General features: G+C 34.7%; 1 protein-coding gene across 1 annotated transcript in view; it reads left to right on the top strand.

The window, feature by feature from the left end:
• The window catches only part of LOC129272133 (mucin-3B-like), a 32,083-nt gene extending 27,091 nt beyond the window's left edge, over positions 1 to 4,992 (top strand). The window contains exons 8-14 of the mRNA XM_064107089.1: positions 37 to 164; positions 458 to 692; positions 1,570 to 1,651; positions 2,650 to 2,687; positions 3,058 to 3,333; positions 4,024 to 4,296; positions 4,895 to 4,992. Coding sequence (XP_063963159.1) covers positions 37 to 164; positions 458 to 692; positions 1,570 to 1,651; positions 2,650 to 2,687; positions 3,058 to 3,333; positions 4,024 to 4,296; positions 4,895 to 4,992 — 1,130 coding nt within the window. The remainder of the gene's footprint in view (positions 1 to 36; positions 165 to 457; positions 693 to 1,569; positions 1,652 to 2,649; positions 2,688 to 3,057; positions 3,334 to 4,023; positions 4,297 to 4,894) is intronic.
• The last annotated feature ends 14,992 nt before the right edge of the window (positions 4,993 to 19,984 follow it).

Raw genomic sequence — 19,984 nt, 5'->3', positions numbered from 1 at the left:
TAGATTCTTCTTAATCTATCCTCTTTTTCTTGACAGATAATGAAATAGTAACAGGGACTGCTACAATTCTAGAGTTGAATGGAGCTGAAGCTTTTGTATCAGGGCCACTTCAAGATCCTATGAGTCCCATCTTCCTCAACTTTCAAGCTTCACTTTGTAATGCCGTAAGTCGCCAAGATTATTGATTGTTAAAGAATTCTACATTGCTATGAAGTTGGTTTTATTAAATGCAGAAAATGAAAGGAAAATTCTAATGAAAGCTTGACATGGATCAATTGAAGGATGACAGAGTTATGTATTTCCAAAGTTTTGATTCTGTGACGTTATTTGTAAGTAGCTGCCCCATAAATCATGTCATATAACGTAAATTGTACAAATGCATTTTTTTAAATATTATTCTCATAGTAGCATTTCTGCCTATGCTATAAGATATACAATGTATTCTTTCTATTTCTAGCTATTAGAATATTTTCAAGACTTATCTATCAGTACAGATGGGATTGGATGCAGCGTGACAAACCTTGTCAGTGGTAGTATCATTGCATCCGTAGAGTTTAATGTGACAGCTTTCAGTCAACAGGGGGCGCGGGTCACTGCAGAGAGTATCTACAATTCCCAGTTTATGACTGAAACGTTCCTGATTGATTCGCGCAGCAGGAATGTCTTTACGTTTGAAAGCTTCATTGTGAATGGTGAGTAACATTGCCCCTTTCAGTCTGCTTAATTTGGAATTTTCAAGGGAAATAATACAGTCCGACCTCTCTTATCTGGCCTTAGATGCAGTGAATACTGTCTGTGTATGCCCACTTCAATAGATTGCGTGTAGCTACCATAGGGGAGGCAGCTGCGTGTATTTAATATTGGCTCTCCCAGATCTGGATAAGTCCCTTATCTGGATTTGTGCTGGCCCCAACAGGTCCGGATAAGAGAGGTCAGACTGTAATGATAACGCAGTTCTTGTATAGCGCATATCACATTATGTCATAACGTCCCTGTGCGCTTCCAAAGGACTTGATGTTATTACCCAGGCTTTATCCCCGCAGCCTTTTATAGTGCAGTGGCATTTCAAGGAATAAAATCCTGCCATTAACCCATTCATCTCACCTGGGTTGAGTGCAGCACAATGTGGATGAATTTCTTGCTGAAGGAATTACGCCATGGCTGGGATTCGAACCCACGACCATCTGTTTCAAAGTTATAAGACTAATCCACTAGGGCCACAACGCTCTACAAACTAGTATCAAGACAAGTTACAGTCGAGTAATTGTTTCAAGCAACAACAGAAGAAGCACCCGTTTCCTTTTGAAAGACTTCTCTAAAGCAGGAATTTCTGGAAAGAGAAATTAAAAATACATGTACCTCTACCCAGGAGTGAAAAAGTTCGGGAAAGTGTGGGAATTGTCTTTTGACAAGTAATTGAGGTCATATCTTGGAGGATTTGTTGATCATTTTATTCATTTGTGTTATTCATCTATTACTTGAACGCCTCTTTATGTAATGGAGACACACATGCAATGAACAACACAACCCCTTTCTTATTGTAGGTTTATTTGTTTTTTCCATCTCAAGGTATTGATGTATGTGGGCTAGAAACACCCTGTCTGAATGGAGCAACTTGTAGTGGATCTGGCTACAATTCATTTACTTGCTCGTAAGTGATAGGGTACTATCATTTCTGGGGCCCGTTGGAGGAGCATATTCTATTGGTTAATAATCAAGTTACAATTAATTTTTCAGAGCTGTATTGATCACAACTCTTTTTGCAATAGGCCTTAGATCAGCTGTTATTCCTAGAACATGTCAGTGAAGCTCCCTGATTTGATTGGCTGAGAAGTGTTGTTTCTATGGTAACTAAGTGAATATCAGAATTGTTCATGATGATAATTACTTTACAAAGGCTGACATTACTGATAACTTGTCACTAAATATAAAAAACAAACAAAAGAAATGCATAGTTTTAATGGGCCAAGAAGAACTGTTACCGCAGTAACTACTGTTACCGCAACCGCAGTAACTGTTAGTAAATAAGAGACGTGTTTGTGATGATTTCATTGTGAAACGATGCAGAGTGATTGTAATGTATATTGATACACTATCATTGCCATTTATCATAAAGGTTTGCGATGGCTTACTAATATGAATGAACAATCCTGATTGGTTCGTAGTCAAGTGTTTCGAATAAAAGGCAAAGGTACCAATGGTCTTGTTTGGTCAATGTCATCTAACCATTATTTTCAAACCTTTTTGTTGTGGAGCCCAGATGTAGAACTGATGGCAATTGATGCTTTTGGACAATCTTTTTCTGTACATGTAGCTAAATGTTTCTACCTTTTACTCGCATTTCATAGAATGTCATTGCTCAACGAATTGTAATTTTCTGTTATATATTCCTAATTTTTACTTGATATTCCTTATAGCCAGAACATAGACTAGTTCATTTTAATATCCATAGACTTATTAACAATAAGGTTTGTCAATTTTAGTCTGTGGTGTGTGTTCTTTAGTCTGTGGTGTGTGTACTTTAGGAGACACTTTTCCTATTTCTCTTTGTCATGAATGCAACCACACAAGAAGAATGATTAGGAATATAAAATATACTGAAAGAAATAATAATTTTTCTGTTTCATTTTTTCCCCCAAATATTTATAGGTGTCCAGATGGATGGACCGGTGATACATGTGGAGATGGTAAGATGTTATTTTGATTGTGAATAAATATTTTCTATTAAGATTTCATCCCCCCATTACTACTTTTCTACAATTGTTATGATTCCTTAACTCCTCAACTTTTTTTGTATTTGTTATTATTTTAATCTACTCTAACATAATATATTTCAGAGTATTATAGTACTGTAACTTGATGAATTAAAGTAATGTTTTAACATGTGAAATTATATTAAATCAGTTTGTTCATATGTTTCACATATACTGCCATATATAATATATCCTATTGAGCAAATTTGTTTCTTTCTGAAAGCCTCCCTCTTTATTTCTAACTAAGAAATATAAGATTGAATATTTCATCAGTACACCTACTCAACCTCCCCTATCAATATAGAATTCCTCATCATCCTGGAAATCACGGACACAACTGACACCACGGTTACCATAGCCTGGGACTTCCTTGAGGACGATGACCTTGTGGCCTTTGTCTTTGAGTATAGGAAGTCTGGAGAGGACGATTGGTTGTTGACAGTTCTGGTCAGTAGTGCCGTCAGAGAGTTCACAATCACCGATCTCGACCCAAACACGCTCTACTTTGTCCGGCTTTTGGGCTTTTTCACTGGAGAAACCAAAGTGATCTCAACGCAGAAGGGGGTTATCACATTGGAATGTAAGCAGTAGTTTTGATCATCATATTTTACTGACTGAATATGTTTTTTTATCTGATCAACTTCTCATAGTCTCTTCACATTATTTTCTATCTAATTTTACATTCCTTTACATTACTTCACCAACTTTTGAAAAGTCAAGAATATCTCTCTACTCTCTTTCTATATCTTGTCTGTCTGTGTGTCTCTTTGTATCTCTTTCTCTCTGTGTATCTTTCTCTCCGTGTATCTTTCACTCACTTTTTGCCTTTGTATTTTCACCCTTTTTTATTTCAAGTGACCCCAGTTATATTGGCCTCTGATTAGGAATAAAGGTTTCAAACATTCAGAAAAATTAAAAACACCTAATTATGAGTAATAGTTTGGACTTTTATCTTTGAGTCTCATGCACCTTTCAAGATTGAATTTGTGATGCACAGACGTGTGGTTACAAAGTTGCACTTGACACATGAACGTCAGACAAAAACAATCGCTCAATAATGTAATTTTGTGTACAATCAAATACAACTTGAGACTTTTTCTTTTAATTTCATTAATTATTGGATCGTTGGACAGGAGAAAATTAGATCAAAATTTGACATAGAGTCAGTTTGTTTATGGGCATATAATTTTGTAATGTTTTCATTTGGACTTGTAACCAATTAATTATTCATCCATTATGATTGACAATGTTTATTATTTTATCATTTTAGCGACTGAGCCAGATACTGGTGAATCTTTACAACCTCAGGGATTGTCCAATGCTGTTCTTATTTGGATCCTTGTGTTTGTAGCCCTTGTTGCTTTTGTTCTATTCATCTTTGTTGTGGTGATGGTTTATCGTCGACGTAAAGACTCTGTAACGCTTCCGTTCAGGGAATCTAAGGGGCGATTTGCGGTTGGAGTAAGGGTGAGTGCAGATTGCCTGTTTTATCTTTTTTGCTTTTTGCTTGATGAAAATTTATGCAATATGAAAATGTTAAAAAGTATGAGCTGTTTTTTTTTTCTTGTTTGACTTCTTGTAATCATCTGCAGGATCGATATTCTGTTTATCCTGCTTTGTGGTGTAAGATATTTAATTCCATAATGAATGCCTTTCAAGCTTTCATGTGGTTTTGGATCCATATGGTCAATTCCATATCTTATTTTGTAGTGTTACAGATTGCCAGGTCTCCTGTTTTCCATTTATCTACAAAATCAATAGTCCCCAGGAGCCAGTGTCTGGCCTCTTGCCTTACCGTACAAACTTTTAAAAGTTAACTTGTCTAATCAAAAGTATTCTGACCAGAAGAATTTGAATCAAGCTTGGATTTTTAATGACCTTTATTTCAGAATACAGACATGATCCATACAGAATTCTCTAACTCCTTTTCTGTAGTTCACAACATCAAAAGGGCCAGGCTCTACTATTGCTCAATGCTATTTATATAAATTATGTAGCATAACTCTAGTATTGCTTGATTGCTAGTTTGCTTGATATGTCTATCTGCATAAAGACATAGAGGGCAGGCTTCAGCTTAATCTGATAGAAATATCATTTCATTTAAGAACTGGAATACAGTGACCAACTTTTTCCACCTTTAGTCCATGCCTTGAGTCGTGAAAGGAAACCGCCCATGGGCAAACAATGCGCCACTTTTGTCAGTCCGCTTTTGATGCAAGAAAAGCAAACTGGTGGTTGAAATGAAAGAATGGCAATATACACTTCAAAGACAAAATATACATGGTGAAATATATATTGTTACAACTTGACACATTGATATTTGCTGGGCATACAGCTTAGTATGTACCCAAGCAGGAAACTGTGAATGGGCAAGTTTCTTTTTAAAGTGATGTCAATGGATGTGGTTGTTTTCCGTTGGAATTGATTTAATCAAGAAATTGAGATGTACAAGTTCTATTGGGTATGTATCGCCAAGTTGTTTTCTAGTGTTCACCTTTTGACATCTGGATTATGCTATTCCCATTGGGTTTATACTGTGGTTTCTCGGTTTATAATAAGTAATGGGTTAACCTTCCACCGTCTTGGGATCTTTCAGGATCTGTATTGTAAACCAATGATTATTACTATGGAGTTTAAAAAGTATTTTATAAATAGGTAGTAAGAAGAAATTTTACTTTTATTAATTTTCTTTTGTTGAGGAATTGTTGAATAGAATATTATGTTGCAGAAAGATAGATAGAAAGAAGGAAAGGGAGAGATAAAAAGGAGAGAGAGAGGGAGAGAGAGAGAAGGGGTTGAGGGGATGAAGAAAAGTAAAAAGGTTTGAAAATTATTCATTGTTTGATGGTAGTAATTAAAATCTAAATTAGCTGCTGCAGCAACAAAAAGTACCTGAATTTTGGTTTTCTTTTTATAAACTACTATTGATCGAAAAAATAAGGATTAATGAGGGTCATTGCCCTTCTGCTCATTAATTTGAGTTTTGAGAGGGAGCACAAAATTTTTGTGGTTATTAGATTTATCTTTTTGTGGTTATTAGATTTATCAAAGAATCAATGTTAATAAGCAGATTTCATATTTTATTTAGGGGGGGGGGGGCTCATATTTAACATTATTAATAAAAAGGACCTTCATTCTCATCTCATGTTAAAGTTAAGTCATGATTAAAGTATAGTTTCTCAGCGCATATCCCTTTCTTCGTCAAAGCATGCTACCAGTGGTCAGAATTTTCCATCTCGGGGCTGAATATGATATGTCAAATTATTTTCAGATTCTTGTATGTATGTATGTATGTTTTTAACTTTAACTTGAACTATTTTCAATTAAGACTTCACCTTGACCATTTATCAACCATAAGTACACTGTGTGTAAACCCTGATGAATGATACAGATGATAAGAATAAAAGCCTCCCCATATTTTTATATTAATTTAAGAATAAAGCCAACTTCTGTTCAACTTCCAAAAAAAAATTGTTGCATGCTGTGTGTCCCATTAGGATTACATTAAAAGATTTAGACCACAATATAAGGTATCAAAGACAGATTTCAAACTTCAAATTAATGGTCAGGATGTTATAAAAACCTGAATTATTGCATGAAAACTTGTCATATGTAGCAACAAGGAATAACTGTAGCAGGTGAACATGCCTTTCAAGTTGACTCCTTTATCATGTTGGCTGTACCGAGTTCGGTAATTCACATAATGTTTTTATATACAAGGATCCCCCACTTCAGGTATGCAATAGGTTAACTGTTGTAGTGCTCAGTTCCGTTGCTTTTTGAATAGTTTTTGTATTATTTTATGCATGTTGATTGTAATCCAGGTAAAAACATAACGAGGAAATACTACATAAACTTATGAAAAAAAATCCTCTTAATATTCCTTTCAAATGTTCTCCAGAATGTTTTGAAAACGTTCCATATCATAGATTTTTCTTATGCCAAGTTGCACAGACATTCTTCTCCATTTGAAAAAGAGAGGGTGCGTTGGAATGTTGTGAAGAGAAGAGTTACTGAGGCAAAAATGTTTTGAGTGTTGTTCAGAAGTAATAAACTATGAGTTTTAAAACACCTTCCAAGTTCATTTGCTTCACAGAATTATCTATTAGAACTGATATTCATTAACTTAAAAGTATTTGTCAGGCTGAAAAATGTTTATCATTCTCCCCTTCTTTTTGTCCAAGACAAAAATTATCAGCCAAATTAAGTTTCCAGTAAGACCAGATACTTATAATGTTTTGAATTTTCAAAGTTTTCAGATCTGCACCATCAATAGTTTCTCAAAGTTTAAGCTATTTTTCAAATATTTTTATAGCATTTTGGGTATTTCTTTGAGTTCAAATAACTAGAAGTTGATGCTCTGTGCAGACTACAATATTGTTAATATTAAAGTAACTATGCATTTTTCCCTGGCATGTAAAGATGTTCTTTGATACTTTATTTGATTTGTGAGATTTTTTAAATCTGGACCAATACATGTTGCTTGTATATAAGCTCTCTCAAAATTAATGATCTGTGTCGACCTTCATCATGTCCTCATGATTTTAATGTTTTAAAAATGTCTTAAATTTACTTTATTTGACACATGTTATGGATAGTTGTATGTGACTAGTTGTTCTGTGCCAACTATCTTTTTGTTACCATTCTGTACTTCATCACTTAAAGGCAATGTACAATATTCAAGTTAACAACTGATTGCTGAAGTTTATCATTTTTTTATAAGTACATGTATGATCACACATCTCATGTTAAAGAAAAAAAAGCTACAATGGTGAACAATTTACAAGCACATAACATTTAAAACCCTTCTTCTCATATGGAAGGCTGTCAGTGGATTGGAACTAAATTAATCCCTGATTAAGCTATCATTTCATCATTCAATTTCAATTTCAATTTCAATTTTATTTCATTCATAAACACACATAAATATACATAGTAATAAACAAAATATCAATATAAGAATGTGGAGACAGATTAGAAGAACCAAGTCTTATACAGTGCTGCCACCAAAATGTAAGCACAAACATTTTAAAATGGACATTTTAACATAATAACAAGAAAATAACGATGATAAATAAAAAAACAAATTATTAATATTCCAAGACAAACCCTACACGATACTTGAACAAACAAAGCCTGATAATTTTATAAGTAATATTTTTTTTTTAATAATCGTTTGAAAGAATTGAGTGATACACTTAATTTAATGTCATCAGGTAATGCATTCCAAATTTTAGGACCCTTAAAGAATATAGAATTGATACCAATATTGGTTCTCTTAAATGGCAAGTGAAAATCTAAAGGCTTTCGCATATTATACAAGTAAAAATCAGAATTCAATTTGAAAAATGTTGAAAGACTAGATGGTATAATTTTATTAAAAACTAAAAACATGAAAACTCGATGTGATCCAGCCTGTTTGAGAGTTCGTTCACCTTATCTGCACTGGCTTCAACCTTGGATTTGACGTCATGGAGCTCGTGAAGCTTGATGTCGATCGCCACTTCAAGATCGTGGAGGGCAGCAATCTTTTCGTCCAGAGCAACACGCAAACGAGACTCCATTTTCAGAAGATCATCGCTGATCTTTTGCCGCTCAGTCGCCATGGCTGAAGCCACAGCCTTTTGAACTATCATCTCAAGATGATGTGGGCTAAGAGCTCGGTCAGTGTTTGACGACTTTCCGGGTGGTGTGAACGAGCGTTTCTTATTGGGAAACCCCGTTGTTACTGGGGAAACTGGCTGGGCTGAGTCCGATTTAACTCTAAATCGGGTATTGTGTCTTTTCACAGCATCAGTAGACATAATGAATGAGTTACGTAACGACACAATAAAACGTTAAACAGCTCTCACACAGACAAGTACAAATTGAGTCACACAAAAACGTCAATGTGGGACTAGAAAGGCAAGTAGACTCTCTGTATTGCAAACTACAGTGAAGGTACAAACTGACTCACCAATATAAATTCACAATAATGCAAGTTCTCCCGGTGGTTAGGAACAGTTATCCACACATATATTAGTCCATTTTAAGATCCACAGATGGATAGTCCAATAAAAATCAAACGATGCAGTAAAAACATGAATCTGAGCACGAATGGTCAGTATAAGCATTCACATGAAAGTAATCGGGTCATTTTTTGACATCTTAAAATCCCCCAAACATGAGTTTTTATATAAGCGTGTTGAACCGAAGCTCAGTGTTATTTTGTGTACAAAGTTGATGGGATATCAATGAGGTATCAAACAACTAAAGTATAAAACACATGTATACATTATGCACAATGAATATACTTGTGAATTATTAAAGGTAATTAGCGTTAAAATCATTTCAAATGAGATATTTGAGTGTGCACCATTTCTTGTAATGAATTAGTTGAAGTTTTATATTTTCCTTTGCAATTGTATCCTCAACATATATGAGAAATAATGTAATAACAAGCCCTCAATATTTTTAAGTGACTTTCTTTGGCACTTTTGTATGTAATGTACCTTTTCAACATTAAGATCACATGGTTCAGTAACATTACATATATCATATTATACATGTATATTGCCTTGAAGTGAAGAAGTACCTGTACATAATTGGAATGAATAAAGTAGTTAACTATCCATGAAGAAAATTTAAGACTTTCTTTAAAACATAAACTCACAGGAGCATGATGAAGGTCACCACAGGGATGAGATATGAGGTGATTAAAGATAAATTTGCAAAGGCAAGAAACTTTCATGAACATTACAAAGGGACAAAAATGCCTACTAAACAAATTATTTTGAAAAGTTAGTGTACAATATTTTACAATGTATGGACTGATTAGTGACATTCAACGTGATGTGATATCAATGAAATCATTATGACATCATTCCTTGACAGCACTGAGTGCTGGAATTGCAGCTCGTGCTTGAATTGCAGCTCGAGCTAAAGCCGGAGTAGTAAAAATAGTGTGCCTCATTTAAGATAATTTGCAAAGGCAAGAAACTTTCATGTTGCAAAGGGACAAAAATGCCTACTAAACAAATTATTTTGAAAAGTTAGTGTAAAAGATATTTCCCCATGTATGGACAGATTAATGACATTCAACTTGATGTGATATAAATGAAATCATTATGACATCATTCCTTGACAACTCTAAGAGCTGGAAATTGCAGCTCGAGCTAAACCGGAGTACCGGTAGTAATAACAGTGTGCCTCGGAAGATAGGTGACACTATATAAATGCCTTTTATTATTATTACAATGAAATCATTATGATGAGTAGAGATTTAATTTCTATTAACAGTTTGAGATTTTAAATTTATAACATTTCTTTACATCAGCAGGGCAATTTGTCCTATACTATGCCCCAGGGCTTTGTTGTACCGGTACTTCAATATATATCTGAGTGATGGCCCAAGTACACATTTCAAAAGGAACTTCTTCAAATAACCCTTTTTTCCTTCCCATATAAGTGTTTTGACTTGTGATATGTACATGAAGAGGGTGTGATACCCAAATGTATAGAGATGTGTGCAAATGCAGGCTTTTCAAAACATTTATTTTCCTTTCCTTTACTCAAGACAATGAAATGGAGATAATACCTTAAATATGAGGTAGGCACGGCTGCAATCCGAGGATGAATCAAAGTTCAGATCATGTCTTTTAGTGATTATCATTTGCGAGATTTAGTTGATGGAAAGTATTCAAAAGCTCACGACCTTGAATTCGAAAACTAAATATTTGTGAAAAAAAATTACATTTCCCCTACAGTGTATTTTCCCATTAGCTTTTGATGCAGTCTCTTTCATTTCATAACATGAGTTTTGGGTGATTTATATCCAGTGAAATGGAACACTGAAGAATTTCTATTGGTAGGAAATTGGAAATTCTCAATGTGTTTAAATGTGAACATACCCATCAAGTTGACTCCTTTATCATGTTGACTGTACCCAGTTCTGTAATAGACCGGTTTACTAACATATTCAAATTTTATGCATACCAGTTTAAAGGTCAAGTCCACCCAGTAAAATGTTGATTTGAATAATAGAGAAAAATCAAACTTGCATACCGCTGAAAATTTCATCAAAATCGGATGTAAATAAGAAAGTTATGACATTTTAAAGTTTCGCTTATTTTTAACAAAACAGTGATAATATGCACAACTCAGTGACATGCAAATGAGACGGTCGATGATGTCCCTCACTCACTATTTCTTTTGTTTTCTATTGTTTGAATTATACAATATTTCATTTTTTACAGATTTTACAAGAAGGACCAACTTGACTGAACCATAGTGTTAAACAATGCTAATTCCACATGTTCATGGAGAAAATATCCGTTGTTTCACTTGACAATGAGGAGAAAATAATATTTTATATTTCATATAAATACAAAAGAAATTGTGAGTGGATGACGTCATCAGTCTCCTCTTTTGCATACCGACTAGGATGTGAATATAACAGTTTTTGTGAAATTAAGCGAAACTTTAAACTGTCATAACTTTCTTATTTTATATCCGATTTTGATGAAATTTTCAGTGTATGCTTGTTTGATTTCTCTCTTTTTATTCAAATCAACTTTTTGTTGGGGTGGACTTATCCTTTAACAGAGAGATATGTAACTGACAGACGGAGTAGGTTCTATGGAGGGTAAACCAGACTCTTATATTTGAAAAAATTCCATTTTAGGAAATAAGTCTGTGTTTATCCTACTCATTCATCTGATGCTATTGTCATCTAAACAATTGTGACTGTCACCAGTACTCACTACAGTGGATGTTTTTCAATGGAAAATACATTAAAAAAAAAAACAAATTTGATATGTCCTTGCATTAGAAATATTACAATTTCTTGAAGTAAAGAAATTGTAGGACAATAGATTAGACACCCCTCACTGTCCATGATAATTACTCCAGCTTTTGCAAAATTAACAAACTGAAAAATTTGTTAAATAAATTGGGTGAAAATTAAACAAGTTATGGAATTTTATAAATTTGCAAATGAAACTGTAATATTTGTAATTTCTTATCTTAAAAATCAAATGAAAAAAAATTAGCATGTGACATCATTGTCAGTCATTTGGACATTCCCTACGATGCAAATATAAATTGCTTTCAAATTTTATATCGTTTGACCTATTTTTAATAGAATATTTTGTTTGTTTGGTTGTATTGATTTTACTTAAACTACAAAATAACTAACCTGATTTTAGTGGAAAAATCAATTCTAGGCTAGCCCCAATATGAATCAAGTTGAATCAACAGAGTGAAATTAAACAAATCATGTTTATAATGTATCTTCAAGAAAAAGCACCCATCAAATTCAGATATCAAAGAAAATGCCTTCATTTAAGTATACTATTTAAAAAATGAAATTGTATGGACTACTAGTATACTTGCTCTGTGAAGTTAAAGTATCCAGATTTCTTTGAGTCAGACAGTAGATTATCAAGATTATCAAAAAACCAAAGCAAAGTCTACGAAAATGATGGGCTTTGTCTAATACTTCTGTAAAGTCACAGAAAATAATTAAAAGATGATGTAAATTTCATCTTGTCGCTCAGTTTTCATGATTCAGATCATGATTCTAGGGTAAAAAAGTGGCGAATAAACGCACCCTTAAACTGATAAAATTTTGCTTTCCTCCCCAGTTCTTTAAAAAATGGGGGGGGGGTCTTCAAGTAAAGGGTAGGTAAACTGCACAATATTGAGCAAGGGGTGGGAGGGGGTGTGGCTAGGGGCTTATGGCTTATGGCCCACTGTTTCCTGCTATGATTTTATATATTGAAAATACATCCATTGTTCATATTATTAACACAAATTTACCGTACAATGCACAATGATATGCAGACATGTTTTTAGGATGACAAGAATATGATCTCAACATAATTCTTTCCCTTCAAATATGGGAGCCTAAATGTTCTGGCTTTGTTCCTGTTCTATTTGTCTTTCTGCTGTGGGAGAGTAAAACTGTTCTTTGCCATTTTTTTCTGTTTGAGGCAAACAACAGGGGTATGGACGTACATGTAGGTATACAATACCTGCTCCCATTCACATCTGAAAGATTAGAGTGTATTATTAAAAACATCTGTGATATATGAGATAATTTTATCCTTGTGAATTTAGTCATGTAGTTATGTATTACCAAAAAAGAAAGTTATGTATAAGAGTAAAAAAAAAAATAAAGTCAATAATATGTGGTTATTATGCAGAATAAGAGTGTATGTGATACTGATAGCTGAAAAATGCAGTAAAATGCATGCCAAACAGAGAATATTGGTCAGAACATTTTTTTTTTTTTGGGGGGGGGGCCGGGAGGGGGTCAAATTTGAATAAATAAACAAAAATCAGCCAATTTGACTATGGTTGATCAGGTTATGGCAAATAAACATTTTTTACCTTATTTATAGAAAATCTGTTACTTCTAGAAATTTCTGTTTTACACTGTAGTTCCTATATATATATATATACATGTATATATATAAATTCACTTCTATATGTGAACAGGGATGTATGATGAGTAGATTTAGTGGAATTACAGTTTCTCCGATTGTTTGTACTCTAAACATCATGACAATGGCCCCATAGAGGGCACATAGGGTCAGCCCTTTTGGCCGTAACCCACGCACACACCTCGCCCACAATAGTTTGATTATGAGCCAATATGAACGATCTAAACCACGCCCAGTTCCTGTGTGGTGTCTCATTTGAACTTGTGGTTTACCAGTATAAATATTTCCACCATTATTCTTTTTTTTTTTTATTAAGGCTTGGTTTGGTATTTTGAGGATTGTGATACATATTTCAGATGAATGTTTGTATAGATGATGACCTGTTTATACTGCTCCCCTAAATATGTTTTTGATTGATCTAAATTTAGGGAGTGAGAAATATTACCATTGTTTACACATTTAGGAGTTACTCTTGTCTACGTGTACAATCAAATTAGATACTTGCATTTTATTGCAAATAGAATGTATTTTGTAAATTATGTCAATCAGCCTTCATGCAGGTATTTATGCCCTTGTATAAAACCCAATAATGCCATGCTATTATTGGCAACTTGATGGCAATTAAAAATCATAACATAATCGTAATTTTTCAATAGCCAGTCAAAATTAAAGTTTAGACAGGCCTCATTGAATTTGTGAGATTGACTGGAAAGGAGAGACTTTTACTTTTGGGGTTTTAAAGGGGAAGTTCACCCTGATAAAGAGTTTGTTGTAAAAATAGCAGATTGCCGAAGGTTTGAGAAAAATCTATCAAAGAATAAAAAAGTTATTAGAATTTTAATTATTTCATTGTGATGTCATATCATAGCAGCTTTCCTACATATCATATGGTAAGTAATCAATAAAATTTCATTTGCTCAGAAAAATTGAAAAAGGTTTTAGCTGTGCCTTTGGTATATCAATAGATATTACATTTCACACCAGTTCCTAAAAAGAAAACAAAAATAAGTCACCAGGAACCATTAACAAATTGAAATCTATCCATTTTGTATTACATAACATATGGGACAGCTGCTCGTCTATGACGTCAGAAATCCAAAACTTAAAATTCTAATAACTTTCTTAATCTTTGATGGACTTCCCTCAAAACTTCAACAATATTTTTTCTGCTATTTTTACAACAAACTTTTTTTCAGGTTGAACTTCCCCTTTAAAACTAGCTACATGAACCTGTAACGCATACAGTAAAGTATACCTGGCTGTATGTTCATGTAATCTGTTGTATTTCTTTTTTGGACATTGTATGAAAGTTGGGGGGGGGGGGGGGGCTCTCAACTATTTCAGGATATTGTACCCAGGAAAGGCATGTAAAAGGGCAGTTTTTGCTGGTCATATTTAGAGTATTAAAAAGCATCAAATGGAGAAAAATTGGGTATACTGTATAAGCTGTTATTTTTGTGAATTTGACAATGCGCGAAAATATTGACACATTTAGTATTCAGTGCCAATGTCCCCAACAGCGAAGCTTTGCTATTGTAACCATCCTGTGTATTGAAAATTTGAGATATGCACCCATGTATGTACAAAAAATAAGGTTGAGAAAGTAGCCTACTTTAGTAAATCAAAAAGTTTGCTAGAATTTCACTTTTTTTTTCACTCAAACAAAATCAGAACCTAAATTATTTCCTAACATATCTTTATCTATATTTATTTACTCACTGTAATATTATAATGTATTTTCCATGAAATAATTTGATTTTCATTGTCATCTGATTGACTCTTACACAGGTACATGTACATTGGCAGCATGAATCTAACAAAACACAACTTCCAGAAATTGCTTTTACAGATCAAACTGTGACATAATTTTTCAGATCTAAAAGTACAAAAAAAGTGAAATTTAAGCCATTTTTTCACACTTTATAACTGTTCCTTACAGGGACATATTTACAGTATGTTCGGACAAAAGACACGTCAGCATGGGAGCTTTGAGGAGCATATTTTTTCACATGTATTGCACTAATATTGCTTCTTTAAAATGCTGTGGAAGTGTTTGGTAATCTTCCGATCGTGAATTAAACAGCCCGCAAAAATTATGTGTGCGAAAATAACAGCTCCTACAGTATTTAATAAGATTTTAAGTTACACCCCCCTCCCATTCATCTGGATGTTATACCATGTACGATTTATAGATTAAGGCCATTTTTACATTAGTATAGTAGCAAATAAATGTATTTGATGATTATCAATGTCTGAAAGGTATATTTCCAATAGATGGTCTAACCCAAGATGAAGATGAAGAAACATTGTGGTGTAGTGGTTCTAACTCTCACAAAAGTTATCAGAGGGTTTCCATTTTCAAACATACTGCATCATAGCACTTTTTGGGAAAACGCCAATCTACACTTTGCTACCCTTCACCCAGGTGGAGTACATGTAGGTCGGTAAATTGCCAATTCGTCTATTGCGAATTCGCCCACTCATCACATGGGCTACCTTCATTTAGTTAAATACCATTAGGTCCATCAACATTTTGTCTAACAACCATTTGTCCAATAATAACATCGTCTAATCACCAGTTCGTCTATGACCATTTCGTCTATAACCAGTCGGTCTAATACTGTCTAATACCCATTTTCTTTTTATGGATTTCGCCCAATTAACACTTGTATCCAATTTAATAGACCAAATGGTTTATGGACTAAATGGCTATTGGACCATCTGGTAAATTAGACAAAATGGTGAGTGGACGAAATGGCAATTAGACCATGTGGATAGTGGACGAATTAATGATAGACCAAATGATAGTAGATGAGTTGGTAATTAGACGAATTGGCATTAGACCAATTGGAAATAAACTGAGTAGGTTTACTGACTGGCAGAGTGTGAATATCAATGTTACTGGCTAAAAAATTTGAACAAATTGACTGTTCGTGTCTGTACATTGTGTACAGTTTAACAGGATAATGATAATAATATCTATATTGTATAAGAGACATTCCATTGTAAAACAAGATACTATGAAGATCACAATTTGATTCTGGTGTATAAACTCTTACACATGGATCGTCTTACACCATGCATTATGATCATTGATTTGCAAGTCTCTGTAATTTGCAAAATGAATTGAAGTTCATGTGTGGAAGGAAATAACCCATGCATACACATTAGCAGAGGGCAATATTGATTACTATCTACCTGTGCGGAGTTCAGAGCAGTTTCTCGGGCATTGTAGGACCCAGCAAAGTCACTGACGTCAGGGAGTCAGTGAATAGCAGGCTATTGTATCCATGAATTCTCCATCACAAAACCCTTTTCAGCTAATAAACAATTGTATCAATATATCATAACCTGATGAAAGCTATACCAACAATAGTCTGGTTCAGTTCTGTATTATTCTCTTTGTTGCCTTCATCATTGATGGGGTCCAGTTGAACCAATACTCCTATGAAGGTAAGTGTGAGAAAGGATTACATAAATCAACTTCTATTCTAATGATTTTGCAGAGTCTTGCTAGGCATTTTATTTTTGGTGTCTAATGGACCTACCTACTATGTAAAGACCAAGCAAGTACAGGGATGTAGAGATACATCCTCCTTCAGATGTGATAGACAAAGCTCAATAGTGTTACACAAAGTGTTTGCATGGTGAGAACAAAACGCCAATCTTTTTTAAAGATATCGAGAGTTGAACATAGAAATCCATGAAATCATTGACATAGCATCAATGTGATAAGTTTATCCATCTCAGGATCGAGTAATTCATGACAAAAATAGTCAGCGATTTTTACTATGTGTTATAAGTTACTGAAATCCTTCCACCTGATTGGCTCAGAGAAAATTTGTCATTGAAACTCAACAAGAGGCCAGGCCAGGCGATGAAATTGTTAAAAAAAATAAATTGGTTTGCAGTATTTTGTAGACAAGCATTAATGTCTCCTACGTAAATTTGCAACATTTATTCTATGATCCCATTGTTGCTGAGTTGTTTTCCCCATGAGTGAACAAGCACATACCAGTGCGGGACCAGTGCCCTCGCTGTTGCATACAAGTTATTAATTTTGCCATTCAATGGTTACTGCTTTGGTAACATTTAATGCTCAACAGACAATCAAGATCAAGAATTTTCATTGATGTTACTATTGGATAGCAAAGTTACCATAATTGTTAGTGGCTTCATTCATCACATCAGGTTATCACTTCCGCTCAGGAAATTGCCTAACCCAACCATTCGAGAAAAGGGCCCCCTAAATTCCTTAAATGTTTGGTTCAGTTTACCAAATGCTTTGTAAAATTATTTGTCAAATATAATGTTCAGGTCCAATTTATCTAATGTTTTGTGAAAATTTTAAGCAAAGTACCGGTATTCAAAGGGTTGGATAAAGTGGACTTAACCTTTCTGGAATTTAGGGGTCCTTTTCTTGATTGGTCGGGTTACGCGATTTCCTGACCGGACGTGATAACCCAATGTGATGGCATTTGTATATATACTGTCTTCACACTGGCCTCAAACAACGCTACAGGTCTCTGACTGTTTGAGACTGTAGCAGCGTCGCCTTCGGTGTGAATTCTCAGACCCGTAATACACTACCCCGAGGATAACCTCGCCTCGCTATAACTCAGCAAGAAACTTTTGCAAGGCAAGCCATAGTGATAACAGCGGGACAGCCCTGCGACTGTTGCGGTGTTCCGTCAGTGTGAAGACATGCACACCGCTACAACACCGAGATAAACCACTCGTGATATGTTTAATTTCCAGTGTATTCTACATAATGTCTGTGGAGATAACTTCTTCTTCGTTGCCACTTTCTTTTCGTTTTCTCATGGAATGAGTCTTGCTCTTTGACATAATAAAGCAATAAATTACGATTTGTTCTCTGCATCTCAAATATAATGAGAATAATAGCAAAACGTAAAGAAAAGATAGCTCCTTAATTTCTTAGTTAACTAAAATAGGTCATGTATTTTGATTGAGAGTCGAGTGGTTAGAGGATTTCATACAACCCCGCGCTCAAGTGTTTATGGTGTATCAGAGTCCGGTCACTCACGGGGTCACAAGCCGACGTGTTTTGTAACATTGGTCATAAAAATCACCTGCTGCAGTGTGAATGGGTACACAAAATTTATCCCGGGACTGCCGGGATAACTTTTCTACGGTGAATGCATTTATAGAGCTGTGTCGCCATCCCACGACAGCACCAGAATAAAATTGAAAACAAGGGAGAATACGGTATTGTCACTTTTATGCAACAGGTCCCAAATCTTTGATCTGAAAAACATCAATATATAGGAATGCTTTGCAGAAGTTTTTATAAGATAGTTATCAATAAAGAGACCTGGGCCTCATTGCATAAAAGTATATTTATGGTAACTTTGCCATCCAACAGTAGCTACCATGAAATGCTTGATTTTGATTGGCTGTAAAGTGTTGTTACCATGGTACCTACCATTTGAAGGTCGTCACTCTCTTGCTATGAGGCCCTGACATTTGCTCTTGCAAAAAAAATGGCACATTAAGATGTTTATTTATGGAAATGGCCTTTATTGATACTTTGATAATATATGAATTCTCTATTTAGTGGGGTTTTTTCATTGAATTTCATTCTTTATTTTACTGTGATTGATGATGATGATACATGCCAATTAGTAATGGATGTTGGAAAGATGAATTTTCATGTGTTTTGATTAGTAGAGCATGATCAATAGAACTAACAAAGGGAGAAATGAGAAACAAGACGTGTTAATTGTAATTTTGTTCCCTTTTCATAAATCACCCTGTTCAATATGATTTTGCTAATTCGAGTCAAAAGATAGTGCCAGTGCATTATCAAGGATTTCCTGTGTAAATAGAGCATCAATTTTGTTTTTGTTTATCTTATCCCTGGCCTGAGTGCACTTTTAACGAGGTCATTGAGAAATTGCTTATTGTTGTCATTTATACCAACTTAACAATGCCTTAAATGGTGTAAATTTTCTGATAACAAAGAGATCCAATGGGCTGTGAGATGTCAGTGATAAAACAGACTATTAAACTCTTGGGGACATACACCTCGCCTGCACCTCTCTTTGACAAAAGAAAGGAATTCAGCCGTTGGAAGCATGTCACAGATCATCACTAATAAACTTCTGTGTGGGGACACTCCCATCCCAAGGCACCCATCCAACTCTGACAATAAACCTTTAGAAAAGTTTTGGTTGAGGGGGTGTGATCAGGGGCAGCGCCAGGATATTTTGATGGGGGGGGGGGAGATGTGTAAAATTTTGTGACATCATGTAGGCCTAGACCTAAAATTTCTTTTAAATATTTTTCCTTTTGTCTTCCCTTTCCTCCCTTTTTTTATTTGTATTTTTTCTTCTTTTCTCTACTATTTGAATAATCATGGGGGTGGGGGATCCAATTAGGATTTCCAGTTACCCAACTGGTTCAAGTTAGAAGTCATTTCCAGTGGGAGACATTTCCAGTTACCCAACTGGTTCCAATTAATGTAGAAGTCATTTCCAGTCACCCAACTTTCCAGTTACAAGTCATTTCCATTTATCCAACTGGTTCCAGTTAGGATTTCCAGTTACCCAACTGGTTCCAGTTAGGATTTCCAGTTACCCAACTGGTTCCAGTTAGAAGTCATTTCCAGTTGGGAGACATTTCCAGTTACTCAACTGGTTCCAGTTAGGATTTCCAGTTGCCCGACTGGTTCCAATTGGTTTCAACTGGAAATTGGTGTATTCCAGTTAAAACCAATTGAAACCAGTTGAAACCAATTGAAACCATTTGAAACCAGTTGGAAATCCAACTGGTTTCAATTGGATT

Source organism: Lytechinus pictus, chromosome 11, assembly GCF_037042905.1.
Source record: "Lytechinus pictus isolate F3 Inbred chromosome 11, Lp3.0, whole genome shotgun sequence".
NCBI lineage: Eukaryota > Metazoa > Echinodermata > Echinoidea > Temnopleuroida > Toxopneustidae > Lytechinus > Lytechinus pictus.
This window is presented reverse-complemented; position numbering and strand designations above follow the sequence as displayed.